Below are 23,664 nucleotides of genomic sequence, written 5' to 3' on the forward strand. Positions count from 1 at the left end.
CAGCCTGCCCACAGATGGGTCAGATCTCGGCTGGTCCTTACTAAACCTGTCCATATTTGATCCACTTATGGCCAGCTGTAGAAAAAGTCTAATTTATTGCTGATAACAGAGTTAGAGAAGATCCGAAGATTTAGACAATTGAATGTTAATCTGTCCCAGAATATGATTGTCTCAGTCAGTCCTGTTATACTCACCGTAATTCCTCTATCCGGCTTGTTGTCAGAGCCGCCATCAGATCCCTGAAATGAGGACCCCCCAGTTTGTTCCCAGACAGGATCAGTGTCCTCAGTGTCGGGTTATTTCTTATTCCAGATGCCAGGTGGGGGCAGGAACTGTCTGTCAGGTGAGTATTATACAATCTGTAGAAGAAGAGAAGAATGTTACCAGAAGGAAATGAATCTCCCCCCCCCCCCCCCCCCCAGGAATGAATGGAACTATTCTCTACATGGATGGAACTCATGAATGGGATCAGCAGACAGTGTGAGGCCGGAATCAGCATTGCTAGTGATTGGACGGGAGGATTGTATCTGATATTCTATTTATCTCTGCTGATCAGAGCTCTGTACTCATAGGACGTCATGGCGCTAGGTAACAAATGTTCAGTAATGGGGAGATCTTCCGGAAATGAATAGCACGCCAGATGAAGAGAATTTGTTTCATGCTCTGATCACTCATTGCATTAAGATCAGATTCTCCCATGTATGAGCATCTTTAATGTCATCTATTTATACAGATACCAAAATAAATGTAGTGTGTTACTAAACCCCGAACCCGGCATTCACTATATCCGCTCTCCCTGGACCCCCGCATTCACTATATCCGCTCTCCCCAGACCCTGCATTCACTATATCTGATCTCCCCAGACCCTGCATTCACTATATCTGATCTCCCCAGACCCTGCATTCACTATATCCACTCTCCCTGGACCCTGCATTTACCAAATCTGGTCTCCACGGACCCTGCATTCACTATATCTGCTCTCCCCGTACCTTGCATTCACTATATCTGCTCTCCCCGGGCACCGCATTCACTATATCCACTCTCCCCGAACCCTGCATTCACTATATCCGCTCTCCCTGGACCCCGCATTCACTATATGCGCTTTCCACGGACTCTGCATTCACCATATCTGATCTCCCCAGACCCTGTATTCACTATATCCGCTCTCACCAGACCCTGCATTCACTATATCTGCTCTCCCCGGGCCCTGAATTCACTATATCCGCTTTCCCCGGACCCTGCATTCACTATATCTGCTCTCCCTGGACCCCGCATTCACTACATCCGCTCTCCCCGGACCTTACATTCACTATATCTGCTCTCTCTGGACCCTGCATTCACTATATCCGGACTCCCCGGACCCTGCATTCACTGTATCCACTCTCCCTGACCCTGCATTCACTATATCTGCGCCCCCTGGACACTGCATTCACAATATCTGATCTCCCCAGACCCTGCATTCACTATATCCTCTCTCCCCGGACCCTGCATTCTCCATATCTGTTCTCCCTGGACCTTGCATTCACTATATCTGGTCTCCCACAGTACACACAACATGGAAAAGCAATTATTTTGGTAAATATAAATTTTTAAATACCTTTTCTCAGCAGCAGTATAAAGCAGTCTTTTGATTTCTATCAGTGTCCAGCAGAGGACTGGTTAAAGCTTGTAGGAGAAGTTTTCTTTCTGCTCTAGGAGGATGCAGAACCCTTGATCTCTGTCTGGACAGCGCTCATTGGTGCTGTGTTGATCAAATGCACCCTCCCAAGGAGAAAAAAAAAAACCTCTCTAGCAATACACACTAAAATGAGCATGTGCAAAATGCCTACAGTTCAGTCTGTCTTATCAGAAGATAAAAGGTGGTTGCTTCAAAAAGGGGAGGAACTGAGCAGAAAGGATCAATCGGCCTTTTTACACAATGCAGAGGATTAACCCCTTAGGTTCCACAGTGAGTATCACAAGCATGCTTTACTGCATCTACAGACTGATTGTACTGTTGTGGGTTTAGTAACACTTTAATGTTTACATTTTATAGTCTATAGGGTCACCATGTTACCATCTGATATTATGCTGTTTGTACAACTTTATATCATATGAGGACCTACCCAATGTATCCAGTCAGTTTGTATCCAATTAGGCAATGGAGGTAAAGAAGATTGTAAGATCAGACTGTACTGTGTGTGGGGAGCTTTAAGTAAGCTACAGACTATACAATATTCTTTCCTTCCACTACGGGTGGAAAGACAGACAATTGCACAATCCCCCCATCAACACAGTCAGAATGGATGGGGGAATCACTCCTGCCGCACAACTGTGTTCTGCCAACAGGAAGCCTTCCCTGCCAGCAGAACACTGATCACTGTTAGCTGCTATAGACCTCCGGCAGTGATCGAATGCAAAAAGTCCCAGAGGATGGATGTACTGAATGTGATTGACGGATCAACTTCAGTACAACCAGCCTGCCCATAGATGGGTCAGATCTCTGCTGGTCCTTACTAAACCTGTCCATATTTGATCCACTTATGGCCAGATGTAGAAAAAGTCTAATTTATTGCTGATAACAGAGTTAGAGAAGATCCGAAGATTTAGACAATTGAATGTTAATCTGTCCCAGAATATGATTGTCTCAGTCAGTCCTGTTATACTCACTGTAATCCCTCTATCCGGCTTGTTGTCAGAGCCGCCATCAGATCCCTGAAATGAGGACCCCCCAGTTTGTTCCCAGACAGGTTCAGTGTCCTCAGTGTCGGGTTATTTCTTATTCCAGATGCCAGGTGGGGGCAGGAACTGTCTGTCAGGTGAGTATAGGACAATCTGTAGAAGAGAAGAATGTTACCAGAAGGAAATTAATCCCCCCCCCCCCAGGAATGAATGGAACTATTCTCTACATGGATGGAACTCATTTCTCTTTATTGGAATCATTTATATTGGATCACTTTATAAATCTCCAGGAAATAGAATTTTATAAGACAAATGTTATAATGGAGTAGACCCCCCAATATTGTCCTCCATGTGTAGAGACGGTGATATCTCCATACACAGGATGAGCACAGAATACCACTGACATGACTCGTATTGTGCTATCATCTCCTTGTGTATGGAGCATGAATGGGATCAGCAGACAGTGTGAGGCCGGAATCAGCATTGCTAGTGATTGGACGGGAGGATTGTATCTGATATTCTATTTATCTCTGCTGATCAGAGCTCTGTACTCATAGGAAGTCATGGCGCTAGGTAACAAATGTTCAGTAATGGGGAGATCTTCCGGAACTGAATAGCACGCCAGATGAAAAGAATTTGTTTGATGCTCTGATCACTCATTGCATTAAGATCAGATTCTCCGATGTATGAGCATCTTTAATGTCATCTATTTATACAGATACCAAACTAAATGTAGTGTTACTAAACCCCGGACCCTGCATTCACTATATCCGCTCTCCCTGGACCCTGCATTCACTATATCCGCTCTCCCTGGACCCTGCATTCACTATATCCACTCTCCCCGGACCCTGCATTCACTATATCCGCTCTCCCCGGACCCTGCATTCACTATATCCGCTCTCCCCGGACCCTGCATTCACTATATCCGCTCTCCCCGGACCCCGCATTCACTATATCCGCTCTCCCCGGAGCCTGCATTCACTATATCTGGTCTCCCACAGTACAATCAACATGGAAATGCAATTATTTTAGTTACTATAAACTGCTAAATACCTTTTCTCATCAGCAGTATATTATTATACAATATTTATAAAGCGCCAATAGTTCGCTCAGCGCTGTACATTACAAAGGGAGACAGAACATCCGACAGTACAGTAACAATACAATGCGATACACGAGGGGTTAGAGGGCCCTGCTCCTCGGAGCTTACAATCTAGGAGGGAGGGGATAGTGGTACAGGAGGAAATAGCTGTGGGGGATGGAGTGGTAGGAAGAGTGGAGGAGGTCGGCAATTAGCAGGGGGTGGGGTAGGTTTCCCTGAAGAGGTGGGTTTTCAGGGAGCGCCTAAAGGAGAGGAAAGTAGGTGATAGTCTGATGGATTGGGGTAGGGAGTTCCAGAGGATGGGTGACACCCGGAGAAATCCTGGAGGCGGGCATGGGAGGAGGAGACCAGGGAACTAGAGAGAAGGAGGTCTTGTGAGGAGCGGAGTGTGCGTGTTGGGCGGTACTTGGATATTAGGTTGGTGATGTAATTTGGGGCAGTATGGTGGATGGCTTTGTACGTCAGTGTTAGGATTTTGAATTTGATCTGTTGTGCTATCGGAAGCCAGTGGAGGGATTGGCAGAGAGGGGTGGCGGAAACGGAGTGGTTGGTAAGGTGAATGAGTCTGGCTGCCGTATTCAGGATCGACTGAAGCGGGGATAGCCTGTGGCGAGGCAGGCCAATGAGGAGGGAGTTGCAGTAGTCGAGTTGTGATATGATGAGGGAGTGGATGAGCTGTTTAGTGGTTTCTGGGGTTAGGTACATGCGGATTTTGGCAATGTTGCGGAGGTGGAGTCTATCTTTTGACTTCTATCAGTGTCCAGCAGAGCACTGGTTAAAGCTTGTAGGAGGAGTTTTCTTTCTGGTCTAGGAGGATGCAGAACCCTTGATCTCTGTCTGGACAGCGCTGATTGGCCCTGTGCTGATCACATGCATCCTCCCAAGGGAAAAAAAAAAAACCTCTCTTGCAGTACACACTAAACTGAGCATGTGCAAAATGCCTACGGTTCAGTCTGTTTTATCAGAAGATAACAGGTAGTCGCTTGATAAAGGGGAGGAATAGCGCAGAAAGGATCAATCGGTCTTTTTACACAATGCAGAGGATTAACCCCTTAGGTTCCACAGTGAGTATCACAAGCATGCTTTACTGCATCTACAGACTGATTGTACTGTTGTGGGTTTAGTAACACTTTAATGGTTACATTTTATAGTCTATAGGGTCACCATGTTACCATCTGATATTATGCGGTTTGTACAACTTTATATCATATGAGGACCTACCCAATGTATCCAGTCAGTTTGTATCCAATTAGGCAATGGAGGTAAAGAAGATTGTAAGATCAGACTGTACTGTGTGTGGGGAGCTTTAAGTAAGCTACAGACTATACAATATTCTTTCCTTCCACTACGGGTGGAAAGAAAGACAATTGCTCAATCCCCCCCATCAACACAGTCAGAATGGATGGGGGAATCACTCCTGCCGCACAACTGTGGTCTGCCAACAGGAAGCCTTCCCTGCCAGCAGAACACTGATCACTGTTAGCTGCTATAGACCTCCAGCAGTGATCGAATGCAAAAAGTCCCAGAGGATGGTTGTACTGAATGTGATTGACGGATCAACGTCAGTACAACCAGCCTGCCCATAGATGGGTCAGATCTCGGCTGGTCCTTACTAAACCTGTCCATATTTGATCCACTTATGGCCAGATGTAGAAAAAGTCTAATTTATTGCTGATAACAGAGTTAGAGAAGATCCGAAGATTTAGACAATTGAATGTTAATCTGTCCCAGAATATGATTGTCTCAGTCAGTCCTGTTATACTCACTGTAATTCCTCTATCCGGCTTGTTGTCAGAGCCGCCATCAGATCCCTGAAATGAGGACCCTCCAGATTGTTCCAGGACAGGTCCAGTGTCCTCAGTGTCGGGTTATTTCTTATTCCAGATGCCAGGTGGGGGCAGGAACTGTCTGTCAGGTGAGTATCATACAATCTGTAGAAGAAGAGAAGAATGTTACCAGAAGGAAATGAATCCCCCCCCCCCCCCCCCCCCAGGAATGAATGGAACTATTCTCTACATGGATGGAACTCATTTCTCTTTATTGGAATCATTTATATTCGATCACTTTATAAATCTCCAGGAAATAGAATTTTATAAGACAAATGTTATAATGGAGTAGACCCCCCAATATTGTCCTCCATGTGTAGAGACGGTGATATCTCCATACACAGGATGAGCACAGAATACCACTGACATGACTCGTATTGTGCTATCATCTCCTTGTGTATGGAGCATGAATGGGATCAGCAGACAGTGTGAGGTCGGAATCAGCATTGCTAGTGATTGGACGGGAGGATTATATCTGATAATCTATCTGTTTCTGTAAGAGCTCTGTACTCATAGGAAGTAATGGGGGATCCCCTGACACTGAATAGTAGATGTGTAGTAATAGGGAGACCCCCAACACTGAATAGTAGATGTGTAGTAATGGAGATCCCTTTGACACTGAATAGTAGATATGTAGTAATGAGGGGATTCCCTGACACTGAATAGTAGATGTGTAGTAATGGGGGATCTCCTGACACTGAATAGTAGATGTGTAGTAATGGGGGGATCCCCTGACACTGAATAGTAGATGTGTAGTAATGGGGGGATCCCCTGACACTGAATAGTAGATATATAGTAATTGGGGGATCTCCTGACACTGAATAGTAGATGTGTAGTAATGGGGGATCCCCTGACACTGAATAGTAGATGTGTAGTAATGGGGGGATCTCCTGACACTGAATAGTAGATGTGTAGTAATGGGGGGATCCCCTGACACTGAATAGTAGATGTGTAGTAATGGGGGGATCCCCTGACACTGATTAGTAGATGTGTAGTAATGGGGGATCCCCTGACACTGAATAGTAGATGTGTAGTAATGGGGGATCTCCTGACACTGAATAGTAGATGTGTAGTAATGGGGGATCCCCTGACACTGAATAGTAGATGTGTAGTAATGGGGGATCTCCTGACACTGAATAGTAGATGTGTAGTAATGGGGGATCCCCTGACACTGAATAGTAGATGTGTAGTAATGGGGGGATCCCCTGACACTGAGTAGTAGATGTGTAGTAAAGGGGAATCCCTGACACTGATTAATAGATGTGTTATAATAGAGCAGGGGTGGCGAACAAGTTAGACACAAAGAGCCAAAATTTTAAACTGAAAGTCAGAGAGCCACACCACGCAGTGACCTGCCAAAACAGACAAACACTCACACAAAAACACATAATTAAAACCATATTATTCACCATAACACTTTCTTCCCCTTACAAAACAACAATGTGTTCATTTCAAGGTAAGTGTCCACCCTCAACACACATCAAATGCAACTTAGCCAGAGTTAACACATCAACTACCCTGGAGGTTGCTGTGGCACCTGTCTCTCTCTCTCCCTTCTCTCTCTCACTCTAACACACAAGTATACAAAAAAAAATTCTGAACTAATGGACTGCAGACACAGTACAGGAGATGACCAGAGACTGCGGACAGCACAGGGATGACCAGAGACTGCGGACAGTACAGATGACTGCTGACCTTTGGGGAGGTGGGGAGCGGGTACCTGAATTTGACAGGTACCCGCTCTTCTGCAGAGTTTTTGTTTGATCTTACCTGTTCCTCGATCCAGCCGCGCTGTCTTCCCGGCTTCTGTAATGGCGCTCGGCATGACAGCCGGGTGCCCAGTGCGCATGAGCGAGAAGCACTTGCGCTTTGTGATTGGTCCGGCTTCTTCTGGGATCTGTCATGTGTCCCAGGTACCGCCTTACCATTCACAAAAAGCACCGCTTCTTGCGCATGCGCACTTGGCACCCAGCTGTCATGCCCAGTGCCCACATTACAGAAGCCGGAAGACAGCGCGCCGCTGGATAGAGGAACAGGTAAAAATAAGAGAAACATGAAACTTGGCAAAGAGCCACAGTATACAAAATATGATAAGAGGCAAAGAGCCGCATTCATTTTGGCCGGGAGCCGCACGCGGCTCGAGAGCCGCGTGTTCGCCACCCCTGTAATAGAGGATCCCTGACACTGAATAGTAGATGTGTAGTGTCAAGTACCAGGAGCGCAGAGAGAGCATGCAGAGACAGATTGCACAGAACACGATGTGCGGGCGTTTATTGGGGAGGTTTTTGGGGTACAGACAATAGTTCTGTTAGTCCAGTAAAGTTCTCTGGAAGGCAATATGGGACAACAGGGGGCTGATAATCTACAGGGTTCAGTAGGACAAGGGAGTGGAGGTTTCGTGAGAATTCGGGTTCCTGGGGAGAATTGGGTTAAATCTTTCGGGCAGCACGGGGTTAGTCCACTTACTAGATGCGGAGAGCCAGACACGGAGGGTTACAGTCCACACAGGGTCAATCCACACAGGCAGCGTTCTCACGGGGAACAAAGGGTTAAGTCCGCACAAGGAAGAAATCCAGCAGCAGGCTCACGGGGAACAAAGGGTTAAGTCTTCCAGGGGAGAGATCCAGGCAGTGGGCTCACGGGGAACAAAGGGTTAAGTCTGCACAGGGGATAGATTCAGTAGCAGGCTCCCCAGGAACAAAGGTTTAAGTCCTCCAGGGGAGAGATCCAGCAGCAGGCTCACGGGGAACAAAGGGTTAAGTCCTCCAGGGGAGAGATCCAGGCAGCAAGCTCACAGGGAACAAAGGGTTAAGTCCTCCAGGGGAGAGATCCAGAAGCAGGCTCACAGGGAACAAAGGGTTAAGTCCTCCAGGGGCGAGATCCAGCAGCAGGCTCATAGGGATGGGGAGGGGCAGCAGAAGGTTCATCCACAGTGAGGAGATCCAGGCAGCAGAGAGTTAGCCCCACACAGGGGAGGAATCCAGCAGCAGACTGGCAGGCAGGTGAGCCATTGAGAAGAGAGGAGGGCAGGGGGACGGAAACAGAGGAGGCTGTCACTGAGCACACGGCAGGCAGGAGAACACACGGGACTGGTGCCCTGCTCTGTCTTAAGTACAGAGCCGGGGCCGTTGCCCGGGTAACCCAAAACTTTGCGTCGGGTTACCAGGGCAACGGGCCCCGCCCCCCAAGTCTCCGGAACCACACAGGGAACGCGGCCTTTGTCCCTGTCGGGCACGGAGTGCAGGAAGACATCTACGAGGGGACAGGGAGGGGGGAGGTGACAGGAGGGAGCCTGCCTGTGGATTCCCACAGTAGGGTGGCCAACTAGAAGTCCCAGCATGGACGGGATAGAAGACTGAGGGTTGGGGGATGTCAGGCAGCAAACCTGGAGGATGGGGGGGAAAGACCAGCTCCATGAAAACCAGTAATGGGGGATCCCCTAACACTGAATAGTGGACGGTTGAGTTAGGTGATAGGAAGCTCATATGAGGCTCTAATTGCCAGTGGCAGGAGCGCAAAAATTAGTCCCTGGCCAGTGCCTGGGTGACATTGCACGGGCTGCAGAGACCCAAGAGCAGAACGCTACTCTCACCATTCAGAGCAGTTCTTGCCGGTGACACAGGCAGCACCTTGGACAGAGTTGGGGGGATATAGGAGGTGGAGGAGGCCATTATCTTTGGAAGTGGAGCAGCTTGTTCCAGGCCATCATCCGGTGAGCAGAACTGAGTAGGTTCGTGCAAATGCAACATACAAATAATGACAGGGGTATAATGGGGGGTGGGGGCAGGGACCCCACCCAACCCAACCCCATCACCTGTCATAGAGGGATCCAATTCTCCATCCACAGATCCACAGCTATGCCATCCTGGACATCCCAGTACACTGCACAGCACACCTCCACTACAAGGCAGGTCTCCTCTTCCAAGTCAGGATCCATGCAGGATGAGAAGGCACTCACTTCTTCTCTCCAGTGCAGGCACCCAGAAGAGGGTGCACAATACACACATACATGATACACACACACTGTGCACACACACGATATACACAACCGCTGCTGATACCACCAGTGAGATAGCAGATATGCCTCCCACTATGTCTGCTGAGGTGGATGGCTCTGGTTACAGGTTCCTTTCCTTGAACTCTCTGAGCTGCCATAAGGGTGGACTGGTCGAAACACCTGGAACATTACTGTATCAGACAGGTGTACATTCTCTCATTCTAGTAGAGGATGAATTCCTTTTTCCATTCTGTCAGTATCAAAACATTTGGAACATCTGCAATACGTCTGATGTCGAGGATTCTCACTCCCTGATCAGGGATGCAGGCTGTCAGCATCTGCTCGACCCTTCAGTCCAGTCATCTCCAGGGAGGCTCAGCACCACACACTATTCTGGAATTCTGCTCCTGGCACCAGGCAGTGATCTTCATGGGTTCCATCCTTTCTTCCTGGGGTTCACAGATTCTCTGGACAGGGAAATCCCAGACAAGCCCCCACATGTAGCACTACCCCCTTAGGAGTTGCTGAATTGTTTTCTGGTTCTCTGTGGATGTGGACCCCACTCTGAAAGCTCAACCACCGCTGACATCACAGTACACTCTTAATTGAAATAAATTACCACCAGAAAGTGAATTCTCACACCGATTGAAGTAAACTAGTAAGAGGTTTATAGCAAACTTCAACATGGCTTGGTTACACAGCATAAACAGAATTAGAATGTGTAAAATCAATTGTTATTTGTGTTGATTTGAACTTAAGGAAAACTAACCCACTAGTTTTCAGAAACTAACCCAATACCTTCAACCTGAGGTGGTCTTACAGTCACCAGTGAGCAGCTAGGACTATCAAACAGGTAGAGTAGCTCACTTTGGGCCCTCAGGACCTGATGGCAAGGAGATAGCCTGAAATAAGGAAAAGAGCGCTTTACCCCACAACAACCAATATTCTTTAAAGACAATGAAGAGTCTTCTACTCATGTGATGGGGCCCAGTTGATGCACAGTGAAGAGAAGTGGGGACTATAACTTTCTGAGGAACAGTGCAATAAAGAGAGGGAAGAATAACACTCCCCCTGCAAGCAGAAATTTAAAAAATGTAATGTTCTTTTAGGGCACTAGTCACTTCCAAGTCTAAAGCAACAAGGGGCCAATCTGGTAAACGCGATTGTTGGCACAGGGCAACTCTTCTTTGGGCTACAAGACTTTTGGAGCAATAGGGAAAAAGCCTCCTTAGCAGAGTGAATTGATGATGATGGTGACACAGCGGTGGTTTGGCCTGTGGATCAACTGTCCTGCTATCAGTTCTGATGGTAAGGCTGTGCTAAGTGTAATTAGATGATAGTGGTTAAAGGAACTAGGCCACAACGTTTAATAACTATGTGCAATGTCTGAAACTGCGTGCAGGAACATAGCAAAGGTGGAGCAGGTGTCAGTGTTCCCTGTCCTTGATAATGATGTGACAGCTTCTGGTGAATTTTGGTGGTTTTTCTCTCTCCTTCGATAAGACCTCGACACAATCTCCGGTCCTGCCTGCAGCATTCCGTGTGGTCACCTGCTAGCAGATTAGCTTTCTCCATGATGCAGCAATGTCAATGAGCAGGAGATTCTCCTTGTCTCCTCTCTTTCTCCGGCCTGGTCCGGTCCTCCCACAGTCAATGCACTCCTCTCTCCAGATCTCTCCCCTCTCACTTTCTGTTTCATCTTGCGGGCTTTCATATATGTACTCCCTCGCCCACACGCAAGCTCCTCTGGGAAATGTAGTTCTTCACTACACTGTTCCTTAGCAAGGTTTTGCTGTTCAGCATACAAGATCCATGGGGCTGCTCTACAGAGTGCGAATGCCAGTGTTCTGCAGGACACTGCCAGAATGTGTTTGAACATCCTGCATCCAAAAAAAAAAACATCGATGAGTTCTTGCGGGAAAAAAAAAACATTTTAAGCAACAGACAGCATGGATTCATGAAAGACAGAAGTTGTGAGACAAATCTGATTTGGAGGAAGTGAGCAAAACCTTAGACCAGGGAGTGGCTGTGGATGTGGTATACTTGGAAAAAGGATTGGCTTGGATCCCTCACGAGTACAAGCCAGCCACTCCTCAGAACCACCCATTGCCTCTAGGCCTTCCTCCAAAGCTCTAGAGCAGGGGGAAATTCCAGAGGGGCTGGCCTGTAGAGCCTCTCCGCTCCTGACCACTATTTGACTTACTGATTATTGCTCCTAGGCTGCTACTCGGCCCTCCTCTCTATCAATCAGGACTTTAGCTATCTAGGACAGTACTACATTAGTATATGTATAAATGTGATTTAGAGATCTCAGATTTTAAGCTCTATGATCCGAAGTACTCGCTATTGGGGAAGGATGACGATGAGGACGGGAAAACCTGTTGTTGATGCACAGTCTCAGAAGAGAAACATGGAAAACATTAGGGATTCTCAGATGGGAAGGGAGGCGAAGTTTGAAAGCAACAGTATTGACCTGGCGGAGGATGGTAAATGGACCAATAAAGCGAGGAGCAAATTTCATAGAGGGTACTCATAGATGGATATTCTTGGTAGAGAGCCAAACCTTGTCACCAAGGAAACATTTGGGACTCACCCAGTGATGACAATCTGCAGCTACTTTGTACTTGGGAGCTGACAGATGTAAGTTCTTGGAAACATTTGCCTCAGAAGGAGTAAGAATAGGAGAACATACGACAGGAAACTGGGCTGGAGCAGACACCAATAACCAGGAGGAAGGGTCTGGTGAGGAGGCTGCCAGGGAGGACACAGGAGTAGTCGTGAAGGCTTTGATTTGTACAGTGGGCAAGACAGGCTGTGCAGATCAGGAACCTGGGGTAATACAAGGGACAGAGGGCACTGTAGGGTGTATGGGGGCTGTACAGGGGACAGAAAACACAGTAGAGTGTAGGGGGGCAGGACAGGGGACAGAAGGCACTGTAGGGTGTAGGGGACAGAGGGTACAGTAGCTACTAATGTGGAAACCATGTTTGGGTCCAAAGCAGCTGAAGGGAGTTTTGGGGTCTTAGCAGGCAGGGCACACGGAATCTGGGAACTCATATGGTACAGAGGTCACAGATGTTGGGACCTTCACCCATCCAGAAGGTAGTAACATAGGAGCTCTGAGCTGCACAGTATGTAAAGGGATCGATGGTTTGGGAAGCAAAGAGGGTAAGGAACTAGAGGTGGACAGCACTGGAAGGGGGCAATAGGAGTAGGAAGGGAAGCAGCTTTACTACAAGAAACATCTTGTAAGGTCTGGCAATGTTGAGGGAGCATCGGAGAGGTGGTGGCCTCAGCCACGGGTACAGTGTGAGGTGGGAGCACCTTAGGGAGACAAGTCCGATTGTATTTTGACCCCCAAGACAATACTTGGCCAGAGTTCCATTCAAGATTGGGTGAGTGTTTCTGCAACCATGGAAGTCCAAAAATGATGGAGCTAGAAGAGTTAGGGAGGATCAGGAGGGAGATTTCCTCATGATGAAGAGTGCCAACATGCATAGTTATAGAGGTGGAAGAAGCGTAGAGGTCCTAAGGCCAAGGTAGAGCCATCAATTGTAGATACTGATTGGGGTGTCATCAAGGGGACAAGAGGAATGCCCAGTTCAGTGGCCAAAGATTGCTCAATGAAGTTCCCGGCTGCCCCAGAGCCCACATAAGCAGAAACCTGGTACAAGTTCAGGGCCCAATGAATGGAGACAGGTATGATAAATCAAGGTAAGGTGGTGGAATTCAGGTTCTGTTCTAGATCACCTCCCTCAGAGTGACCTAGACCCAAGTTTCCTGGGTGGACAGAACATGACTTAATTAGATGACCTTCAGCCCCACAGTAAAGGCATAGACCAATTCTTAGGTGACGCAATCGCTCTTGTGGAGTGAGGTGTGTTCGGCCTAACTGCATAGGCTCTTCAGATGCTGGTATAGTTGCAGAGGTAAATTGATCAGGGGCTTTCTGGAAAACAGGAGCAAAAGAACCCACTGGGGGGTGACGTGGACAAGCCCTTTCCAGAGCTTGCTCTTGGAAGCAAATATTGATTTGGATGCTAACAGCAATCAAGTCATCCAGGGTGGTGGGTATGGTTCTTCCAGCTAGTTTGTCCTTAATACAGTCTGCTAGACCCTGACATAGGATTGCAGAGAGAGCCTCATTATTCCATGCCAGTTCCGAAGCTAAGGTGCGAAACTGAACTGCATATTGTCCAACAGTCATGCTACCTTGATGAAGCCGAAGAAGAGCTCCTGCGGCAGACGAAGTCCTGCCGGGCACATCAAAGGTTTTACAGAAAGCTTGCAGAAAGGCTGGGAGGCTGCAAATAGTTGGATCTTGATGCTCCCACAGTGGCGAGGCCCAAGCCAGTGCTTCACCAGAAAAGAGGGAAATCATGTATGCCACCTTGGAACGGTCAGTAGAAAAATGGTGGCCTGCCAGCTCAAACTGAATTGAGCACTGATTGATGAAGCCCTGACAATCTTTGGGATCACCAGAGAAGCGAGGCGGAGGAGGCAACTGGAGTTTCGAAGGACTGTGTTCCACTGGAGGAACAGCGGGGGTTGGAGCAGAAGCCAAAACAGAGGATAAGGAAGGGGATACAACCTGCAGCTGATCCTGCCGAGAGGAAAGTTCCTGCAGACACTGCATAATACGTTTCTCATAGGCCTGCTGGACATCGACTCTCTGTGCCAAACACTGGAGTTGTTCCAGGAGAGGCTGCGGGGTCTCTGAGGAGCTGATGGCTAAAGCAAACTTACAGCACCTGTGGTAGTGAGTTCTTATTGATCCTTAACTTGGTGTTCCCCAGAATGTGGAGTCTAAGCCCCAGCCTGCTTGTTCACCAGAGCCCCTGACAGTGGGGATGGACTTGCAGCAAGCTAGGACCAGGTCGCGGCAGCTGAGGTTGAGGAGACCGCTTGCGGGAGCAGAGTACAAAGGGAGGAGACAAACGGAATCTGACAGGCAAGCTGAGGTCAGGACAGGCAGAGAACAAAGCTGGGGTCAATACACGAATAGTCAAAGTAGTATTCAGACAGTAATAACACACAGGAGCTCCAACAACTAGGAAGTTTCTCAGGCAAAGTGGGCTAGACTGAGCATGTCTTGAATAGACAAGCAAACTAGGAGGCAGGCCAGGAAGTGATGGAACAGAAGGAAATAAAACCAAGAGGATAGCAGACGATGCCCATAGGTGAGCACAGACAAACACACACCTCAATTCAGCGTAGCTTAGCTAGCAACTCCACAGGGTGTCTCCCTGGAGCAGTAAACCAATTTCCTCATATGGGGAGGGAGTTGTAGGTGGAGACCTCAGACTATGACCAAAAATCCTCACATTTGATGTCGTGGCATAAGCTACCTCCCTGGGAAGCAGCTTCCGGCTCAGGTAGAGGATGGGATGTTCCTCTCCTGCACCATCCACCTGGCTCATGACTGCACCCAATCCATATGCAGAGGCATCTGTCTGCACTAGGAAACGGCAGGTGAAGTCTGGAGCCTGGAGGAAAGGATAGGAGCATAAGGGAAGAATGGAAGAGATACACTTCGTGACTTATAATGTTAATGGATTAAATATCCCTGGGAAGAGATTTAGGATATTTAAAGAGATTCAGCATAGATTGTCTTCAGTGTTTTTTTTTTTACAGGAGACACATTTGGTGCGAGAAACAAATGTGAAATTAAATTCTAGATATTATCCATTGTGGTTCTATGCAGATTCCCCAATTAGAAGAGCTAAGGGAGTGGCAATAGGTTTTGCAAAAAAATATAAGGTTTACGTTAGAAGACAGATTGGTAGATCCCGTAGGGAGATTTCTGTTTCTGAAGGGAAAACTACAAGAAATAGATTGTACATTAGCAAATATTTATTGCCCGAATAAGAAACTGGAGCAAAATTCCTAAAAAACACTCTGAAAAAATTAATGGATTTCAAAAAAGGGAGGTCTAATTGTGGCAGGAGATTTCAATCTCTGTATGGACCCTCAGATAGACATGACGTTTCCTGTGCAGAGAGAGGAAAGTAGGTCTTTGAGATCCTTGAAAAAAATGATATTCCAATGCCAACTTGTGGATATATGGAGAATTAAGCATGTGAAGGACAGAGATTATACATTTTACTCCCTTGCACATGAGATGTATTCAAGATTGGATTATATATTGCTGAAACATGGACTTATTGAGTCTTTGGTCAAAGCAAAAATAGAAGTGATGTCAATATCGGACCATGCTGTCACAATGCAATTATTATGGGGAAATATTATGGTGAGCTGAAAGGGGAAAAAGTATGGAGGTTAAATGAGACACTCCTCCAGGATCAAGAGACGGATCAAAAAATTAAAAAAGAAATAGAGCAATTTTTTGTGGAAAATGAGTCTGGGGTAGTGTCTGTAGCAACGGTATGGGAAGCTCATAAGGCCTATATTAGAGGAATCCTGATACCAATTTGAGCAAAGAAGAAGAGGGAAAGAAGAGAAAAAAATGAATGTACTTCTTGGGGAACTCTGTGAGCTTGAGCAGACACATAAATATAGAGTAACAAAAGAGATTATGCAGAGGGTAATAAATAAAAGAAGAATTAAATAATTTTCTGGAAGAAGATAAGAGAGTGTTTAATAAAATGATAAGTGAGAGATATAGATGGGGAGACAGGCCAGGAAAGTATTTAATGAGAGAAAATAAGAGATCCTATCAGGGAACGAGAAGATCGCCACGACGCATGAATCTGCACATGCGTAGGATTCTGACAAGACATAGAGGCAGGCGGGCACTAGGACCCAGGCGCGCCTGTGACCAATGACAGTGCTGGCAGGCACTAGGACCCAGGTGCGCCTGTCAGTGCCGGGCTGGCTATTTAAACCAGCTCTTGCAATGCTCACATTGCCGTATGGTCTTCTTCCTGTGTTCCTGTTCCTAGTACCTGAGATTACCTTTGTTGCCGAACCTGCCTGACCCGGATTATCGTGATTCTCTCCTTCCCTGATCCCTGGCTTGTCTGACCATTCTTCTGCTTTCTCCTGTTTACCTGACCTCCTGTTGCTGAACCTGGCCTGTGACCCGTTTATCCTTTTGCCTGCTGATCTGTACCGTCTGCCTTTACTGTTACCGACCTGGCCTGTCTGACTACGTTATACGCTACCTCTTCACATCTGGCTCTCACTTGTACCTACCACTGGCAAATCCACCTCTACCACAGCTGGTTGAACTCGGGGGTCGCGACCTGGTCTCAGGCTGCTTCAAGTCCATCCCCACCATCAGGGGCTCTGGTGAAACAGCAGACTGGGGCTTAGATTCCACGCCCTGAGGTATTCCGGACTGTGGGTCGCTAGAGGCTACCGCCAGTCGGTCCTTAACAGATCCCAAAGGAGAATTATTGTACTCAACTAAAGATATAGCTAAAGTGTTTAAAGAATACTACAATAATTTCTATAATATTATTCCCCATAGTTCTATAAATAAAGATGGAGTAGGAAAAATAGAAAAAAGACAGTCTTACTTAGAAAAAAGCGGGATTACCGAAAATAAGCGAGGAACAATTTAAATCCCTTGAATTAGCAATAACGCAGGAAGAAATACAACTAGCACTAAAAAGTACTGCAGCTGTCAGGGACTGCGGGTCTCGCCGCGGCGCACAGATCTGCGCATGCGCAGACTGCCTAGGCACACCAATGTGCAGGCACTAGGACCTGGGCATCCGCGGCGGCAGTTGTGGCCGCGAATGCGCACTCGCGCGCCTGGCACCAATGACGGTGCAGGGAGCACTATTTAAACTGGCCAGGCGGTGATCAGGTTGCCGCAAGGTCTAGTTCCTGTACCTGTGTTTCTGAAGTGCATCCCTGTTGCCGATCCTGCTTGTCCTGAATTGTGTTGACCTTCTCCTGCTCTGACCCCCGGCTCGTCTCTGACTATTCCTCTGCCTGTCGTTACTATTACTATTGGACCTCCTGTTGCTGAACCTTGCCTCGTGACTCGGTTTCTCTCTGTCTACTGCGGGGTACCTACCTGCCTCCACCGTTACCGACCTGGCTAGTCGGACCACGCTCACTCCTGGCTGTCATCCATCCATCCCGCTCGGGACCTGGACCTGTCAGCCTCTTCATATCAGGCTCACACCGTGCACATACCCTCAGCGGGACCCCTCTACCACAGTTGGGTGCACTCAGGGGTCGCGACATAGATCAAGTAGGCTTTGTCCCAGGGAGAGAAGGTAGAGACATTGGATTGAGATCTCTGTTTCTCATACAAAAAAAGTAGGAAAGAGAAAACCCCTGTGGTGGTACTCTCGATTGCTGCTGAAAAGGCATTTGATAGAGTAGATTGGGGATATATGATGGATACTTTGAAAGTATTGGGGATAGGACATAGAATGAGAGAATGGATAAGGAAATTATATAGCCTCTGCAGCAATCATGGTTAATGGGGAATTATCAGAGTATTTTGGGATGCTAAATGGAACAAGACAGGGATGCCCTCTGTCTCCACTTCTATATGTTTTGTCATTGGAATCTCTATTGGCTACAATAAGGAATAATATAGATATAAAGGGAATATGGATAGGAGACACAGAACATAAGGTGGCAGCTTATGCAGATGATATGCTGTTTTATGTGGGAAAGCCAAGGATAACATTGCCAAATTTAATAAAATCATTGAAAGAATATGGGGAGATGTCAAATTTAAAAATTAACCCAATTAAAACAGAGATCTTAAATATAAATCTTCCAAATAGAGAAAAATAGGTTACAGGAGTAATTTCCCTTTGTTTGGAGAGAAAAAGAATTAAAATATCTAGAGACCAAAGATGAACTAAGGAAATTAGGTGGGGGAAATATATCATGGATCGGTTGTGTAAACTTGATAAAAATGGTGATTGTTCCAAAAATTCTATATAAATTCCAAATGATAACAATTAAATTACCAGAAGCATACTTCAGAACAATTAAAAAAATGTTAATAAAAATTTATTTGGAGCAATGAAATTTTAAGTAGAAATAAAGATAAAAGGCGAACTAGGAGTACCAGACTTGGAAAGATATTATAATTCAGTAATATTGGCAAGAATTTTTGATTGGACACATAATGCACATGGGAAAAGCAGGGTAAAAATTGAAAATACAATAAGTTGTACTAATTTAAGTAGAATTGTATGGATACCTCCACAATATAGAGGATTAGCAGATAGCACAAGTTTGTTCACTCCAGGGGCGGACTGACAACTCATGGGGCCCCCGGGCAATAGGGAATCATGGGGCCCCTGTGTCCTTGCCAAATTCAAAAAAGCCTATGAAAAAGGTACCAGGGGCATCTCATGGGGCCCCCTACTGACCCCGGGCCCTCGGGCAGTGCCCGAGTTTCCAAATGGTCAGTCCGCCCCTGGTTCACACTTAATGTTTTAAGAGTTTGGGATGTTTTACACAAACAGATGGGATGGGAATTTAATTCACTGTTAATGCCTTTAGGATCCACAGTTTTTTTTCTCCAGGTAAAGAAAGTATCACTGGGAAGTGGATAAAGAAGGAAGATGTACAATTAAGAGACATAATGGTGGGAGAGGAAATGGGTTCACTTAAAGAATTGAAAAATAAGAGGGAAATATTTATGAGAATGGATGTGTAGCGTTATTTTCAATAGAAACACTTTATAGGGAAGTTGCCAAGGCAATTGAGAACAAGAGAGGATTGGAACCCTTTTGAGCACTTGTTAGATACAGGGGGTGATGGGAAACATGGGATTTCTAAAATATATATGTTTCTCACTGAAATAGATACGGATATAAGGCCATCATTTATAGAGAAATGGGAAAAGGACTTAGGAGTAACAATAGATGTGGAAAAGCAAAATAAAATGTATAGTCTAATTCATGAGAATGTAAATATGAAGGAGGTGGAAATGAATTATAAATGTTTGGCAAGATGGTACATTACACCGAGTGTAGCACAAAGATTAAGTGGAGACAATTCACCCTTATGTTGGCGTAGATGTGGGGGTAGAGATACAATGTATCACATATGGTGGGAGTGTCCTAAAATCCAAGAGTATTGGGTTAAAATAGTATGTTTGATTCAGAAAATTACGGAGCTTAATATCTCAAAAGACCCAGAGATTTGCCTTCTTCATGGTGCCAAGCTTTCAGTTAAAAAATATATTAAAAAAACTGGTTTATTATATTATTTGAATGCAGTGAAGGGATTGATACCCAAATTTTGGAAGGAACAGGAGGCACCAAAAATAAAAAAGATTGGGTAGATAGGGTGGATCAGATATATAGATTGGAGGATCTTTCCCATATGAATGAAGATAAGATGGAGTTTCCATATAAAATGGAAAAAATGGGAGGAATTTAAAAAAATCAAACTCAATTCTAGAGATCATGGTTGATTAATATAGGAATTAATATGGCTTTATTTCTGGATTAGGATCTCCAGAAAGAGTAGAAAAAGCAGAGCAGAGATAAGGTAGGGTTGAAGGGGGGGGGAGGTATGTGGTTTATTGGTAGGGGGGCTTTGGGTGAGGGGAAAAGATATAAAATATTAATGTTATTGTTTTGATATGGTGTTAGGTAAATGTGAGCTTATGTTTTGTTTATACAAACCAACCATTTAAAATAGATAAACTGTTAATCTGAAAAATTAATAATAAAATATGTAAATTATAAAAAAAATCCAATATAATAATAATTTCTCTGGAGAAATTTCAGAACATTTTATTATTCATAGTTAATATTTACCCCAGACTCTTGATGTTGTGTAGAGCCGGTACAAGTTTTCTCAATCCTTCACTCTGAATATTACATGAACGTAGATTTACTTCTATCTCTCCTCTGCAGGACTGAAAGATAAAAGACAGCACAGAGCAGTCCAGAGGGCTGAGGGGGACATTGTAAAAGTCAATGTTGTTTGATCCAATACATTGTGACACCAGAGCCTTATTCCTGCTCTCATGGAGATAGTAGAATACAATAAGAAGATCTCTGTTGCCTCTTATGGATGTGTCAGGTCTTTGTTCTAGTAGTTTCTTCTGGATCCAGGTGATGACGTGTCTGGCAGCCTGAGTAGACAATTCTCCCACATGAGACTTTAACATGGATCTAGTAGAAGAGTCTGAGAAACCGCAGAGGAAACGGAGAAATATTTCGGCACGGCCATCTTTGTAAGATTCAGCCTTATCAAGCGTTTCCTGTAATCTGTCAGCATTATAGTCAATAAAATAGACTAAAGCAGCAAAAAACTCCTGAAGAGTGAGATGTAAGAAGGTGTAATCCACATCAGGGGGCTGACCAGATTCCATCAGGAAAGATGAAAAGAGATGTTTATCATTTCTCACACTGAATGACTCCAGATGACGCTCATCAAATACAATCATGTGATTCATGACACCATGTTCTGCCATCCACCCCATAGATGTCAGCAGTTCCCGGTCAGTGTGAGCACCATCTGTATTCTGGCTGTGATTGGCCAGAATGTTGGAGACAAAAGTCACAAAGAGTTGTGTCACTGTTTTGGGTAATGATGTCATCAGCTGATCAGTGATTGTTGGTTGGGATCTGAAGCACATTGATAACACTGTACAGATGATCCAGCAGTATGCTGGGATATAACAGAAAGTGTACAGCGTGTCATTCTCCTGCATATAATGAAAAGCCTTCTCTGACCATTCCTCATTTCCAAAGAAATTATTGAAGAAGGTCTGTCTGTCTTCATGGAGAAATCCCATGATCTCCGCTATTCTCTGGAAAACATCGGTATTAACTGATCCCAGTCTGGTTGGGCGGCTGGTCATCAGTACAGAGCAACCCTTAAGAAGACTCAGCCTCACCAAACTGACCACAATCTCACCAAAATGTGTTCTCCGTTTTGGATTGGACAGTTTACTTGATCTGAAATCCACTTGATGAATACTTTCGTCCAAGCCATCAAATATAAACAGAAGTCTCTCTGGCTCTTGTAAAATATCTCCAATCTGACCCTCCAGATATGGATATTGTTGAAGAATCATCTCCTCCAAGCTGACCTCTTCCAGTCTATTAAGGTCCCGGAATCTGAAGAAGAAGACAAAGGCAAATCTCTGGTAGTGTTTTCCGGTCACCCAGTCATAGACAAACTTCTGCATCAGTGTGGTCTTCCCTATTCCTGGCACTCCGCTCACCATTACTGCATGTGGTACACATTGGGACTGGTGGTTCCATCGGAACAGCCTATTGGGGGAAATATGTTTCAGTCTAGTTTGTGTATCTTTCAAGCATTCCTCATGTTTTACCCCGGTCTGTATTATCTCATTCTGGGGACGCTGCCGGAACTGATCAGTGGAGACTACAATCAGCTTCACATAACGCTCATTGATGAGGAATCTTTGTGGTTCCAGGGTAGTTCCTGGGGGTCTATGCTCCACTAGAGTCTCAGTCTTCTCCAACAGATGTTGTTTGTGCTTTTTCTGAATATCTAGAAGGTGGTGAAATTTTCTTTTAATCAGATAAAATCAGAAGTTAAAATATAAAATTAATTTTAAAGTGTTACTAAACCCAGGACTCCGCTTTCCCTGGACCCCGCATTCACTATATCCGCTCTCCCCAGACCCCGCATTTACTATATCCACTCTCCCACAGTACACAGAACATGGAAATGCAATTATTTTAGTAAATATAAACTGCTAAATACCTTTTTCTCATCAGCAGTTAGAGCAGTCTTTTGACTTCAGCAGAGCACTGGTTAAAGCTTGTAGGAGGAGTTTTCTTTCTGCTCTAGGAGGATGTGAAACCCCTGACCCTCTGTCTGGACAGGGCTGATTGGGGCTGTGCTGATCACATGTACTCTCCCAGGAAAAAAAAAAACCTCTCTAGCAATACACATCAAACTGCGCATGTACAGGTGACTACGGATTCAAAGGAATAACAGGCGCATGGAATAGGCAGTCCACATAGTCTTTTAGTTGGGTATGAGATCCAAAAACTGACAGGAGTGTGGACAGTCTAAAATACAAGGAGAGAAACACAGTGCCTCTAAGTGTAGACTGTTTAGCAGTTTAATAATTAAAACCATACTTTCCAGTGACCTGCCAGGCTTTACTATCAGGCGCTCCTCCATCTTTCCAGCGCTTTCTGCTGTCTGTCCTGCATTCTCTCTCACTGTGGTTCCAGTGTCTGGCATAGAGGCGCTGTGCACACTTAACCCTTCTGAGCCCGTTTGTCGTTTCCAATATGTGAGTTGTTAAACTTGCTGTTTTAATCATTAAACTGCTGAACAGTCTACACTTAGAGGCGCTGTGGCATGTAGGTGGAGGTCACGATTCCCTTTCAGCTTCACTGCCAGCAGCCTGCCAAACTACGGGATGAAAGCCAAAGTCTGCATTCCAGGCTCAAATTACCTTGATTGTTGAGGATCAAAAGGATCCCATCCAATGTTCTAGCTTTCATCCAATGCCATTAATTTGATTTGAAGAATTATGCCAATATGATAGCAAATAGGACACCTACATACCACACCTAACCCATACAGAACACATCGGGCTGGATTTAATAAAGGCAAATAGACTGAATAGAAATACTTTTTCCCAAACATTATTAAATGTGGAAAAGCTATGATGATTTCTATCATCCAGTCATGTGCAAACAAAAATGCTATTTTATTTTCCTTGCACATGATTAGGTATTCATTAGATATTTAAGTGTAGCATCCTCCTAGTTTAGCTAGGGGAAGCTAGAATCCCAGTTGTCAGTCAGGAAAGCTGAGTAGCAGCCTGGGTGTAATAGCCAAAACGTTAAATTGTGGACAGGAGCTGAGAGGCTCTGCAGGCCTGCCCCTCTTTTATTTCCCCCTGCTCTATGGCTCTGGAGCAAGGCTCTAGAGGCAGTGAGTGGATCTGAGGGGTTGCAGTTCCTAGCCAATCCCCAACAAGAGGTTGGTAAGGGGACAGGGCACCCTTAAAAGTGTTGGACCCTGCTCAATTGGAGGAGGGAGAGTTCGGGTGGAAGATGTGAGGCTGAAGGTGGGAGGCTGTGAGGAGGCCCAAAAGGATGGAGTCTACCTGCAGGCCTTGCGCTGGAAAGGAAGAAAGCACAGAGTCCCACTGGCCCTGTCACGGTCTGGATCAGGTTCAG

The 23,664-nt window shown here is 45.7% G+C and overlaps 1 protein-coding gene across 1 annotated transcript; it reads right to left on the bottom strand.

The window, feature by feature from the left end:
* Positions 1 to 65: 65 nt before the first annotated feature.
* Positions 66 to 22,714, bottom strand: LOC149434343 (NACHT, LRR and PYD domains-containing protein 3-like). Its single transcript, XM_089663807.1, has 5 exons — positions 22,609 to 22,714; positions 20,299 to 22,009; positions 5,530 to 5,694; positions 195 to 359; positions 66 to 99 (listed from the first exon to the last, which is right to left on the bottom strand). The coding sequence occupies exons 1-5, from the start codon at positions 22,712 to 22,714 to the stop codon at positions 66 to 68; spliced, it is 2,181 nt and encodes a 726-aa protein (XP_089519933.1).
* Positions 22,715 to 23,664: the final 950 nt, after the last annotated feature.

The sequence above is a fragment of the Staurois parvus genome, unplaced genomic scaffold, assembly GCF_062004578.1.
Source record: "Staurois parvus isolate SC_StPar_1 unplaced genomic scaffold, SC_StPar_1.0 ptg001769l, whole genome shotgun sequence".
NCBI lineage: Eukaryota > Metazoa > Chordata > Amphibia > Anura > Ranidae > Staurois > Staurois parvus.

What these genes read in the sequence shown, in the direction of transcription:
- LOC149434343 (XM_089663807.1), bottom strand. Translation starts at nt 22,714, where the DNA reads ATGCCAGACACTGGAACCACAGTGAGAGAGAATGCAGGACAGACAGCA. An exon ending in GCCTGGCAGGTCACTGGAAA is followed by an intron (nt 22,010 to 22,608) that starts GTATGGTTTTAA and finishes ACCACCTTCTAG; the next exon opens with ATATTCAGAAAAAGCACAAA. An exon ending in CACAACATCAAGAGTCTGGG is followed by an intron (nt 5,695 to 20,298) that starts GTAAATATTAAC and finishes CTTCTTCTACAG; the next exon opens with ATTGTATGATACTCACCTGA.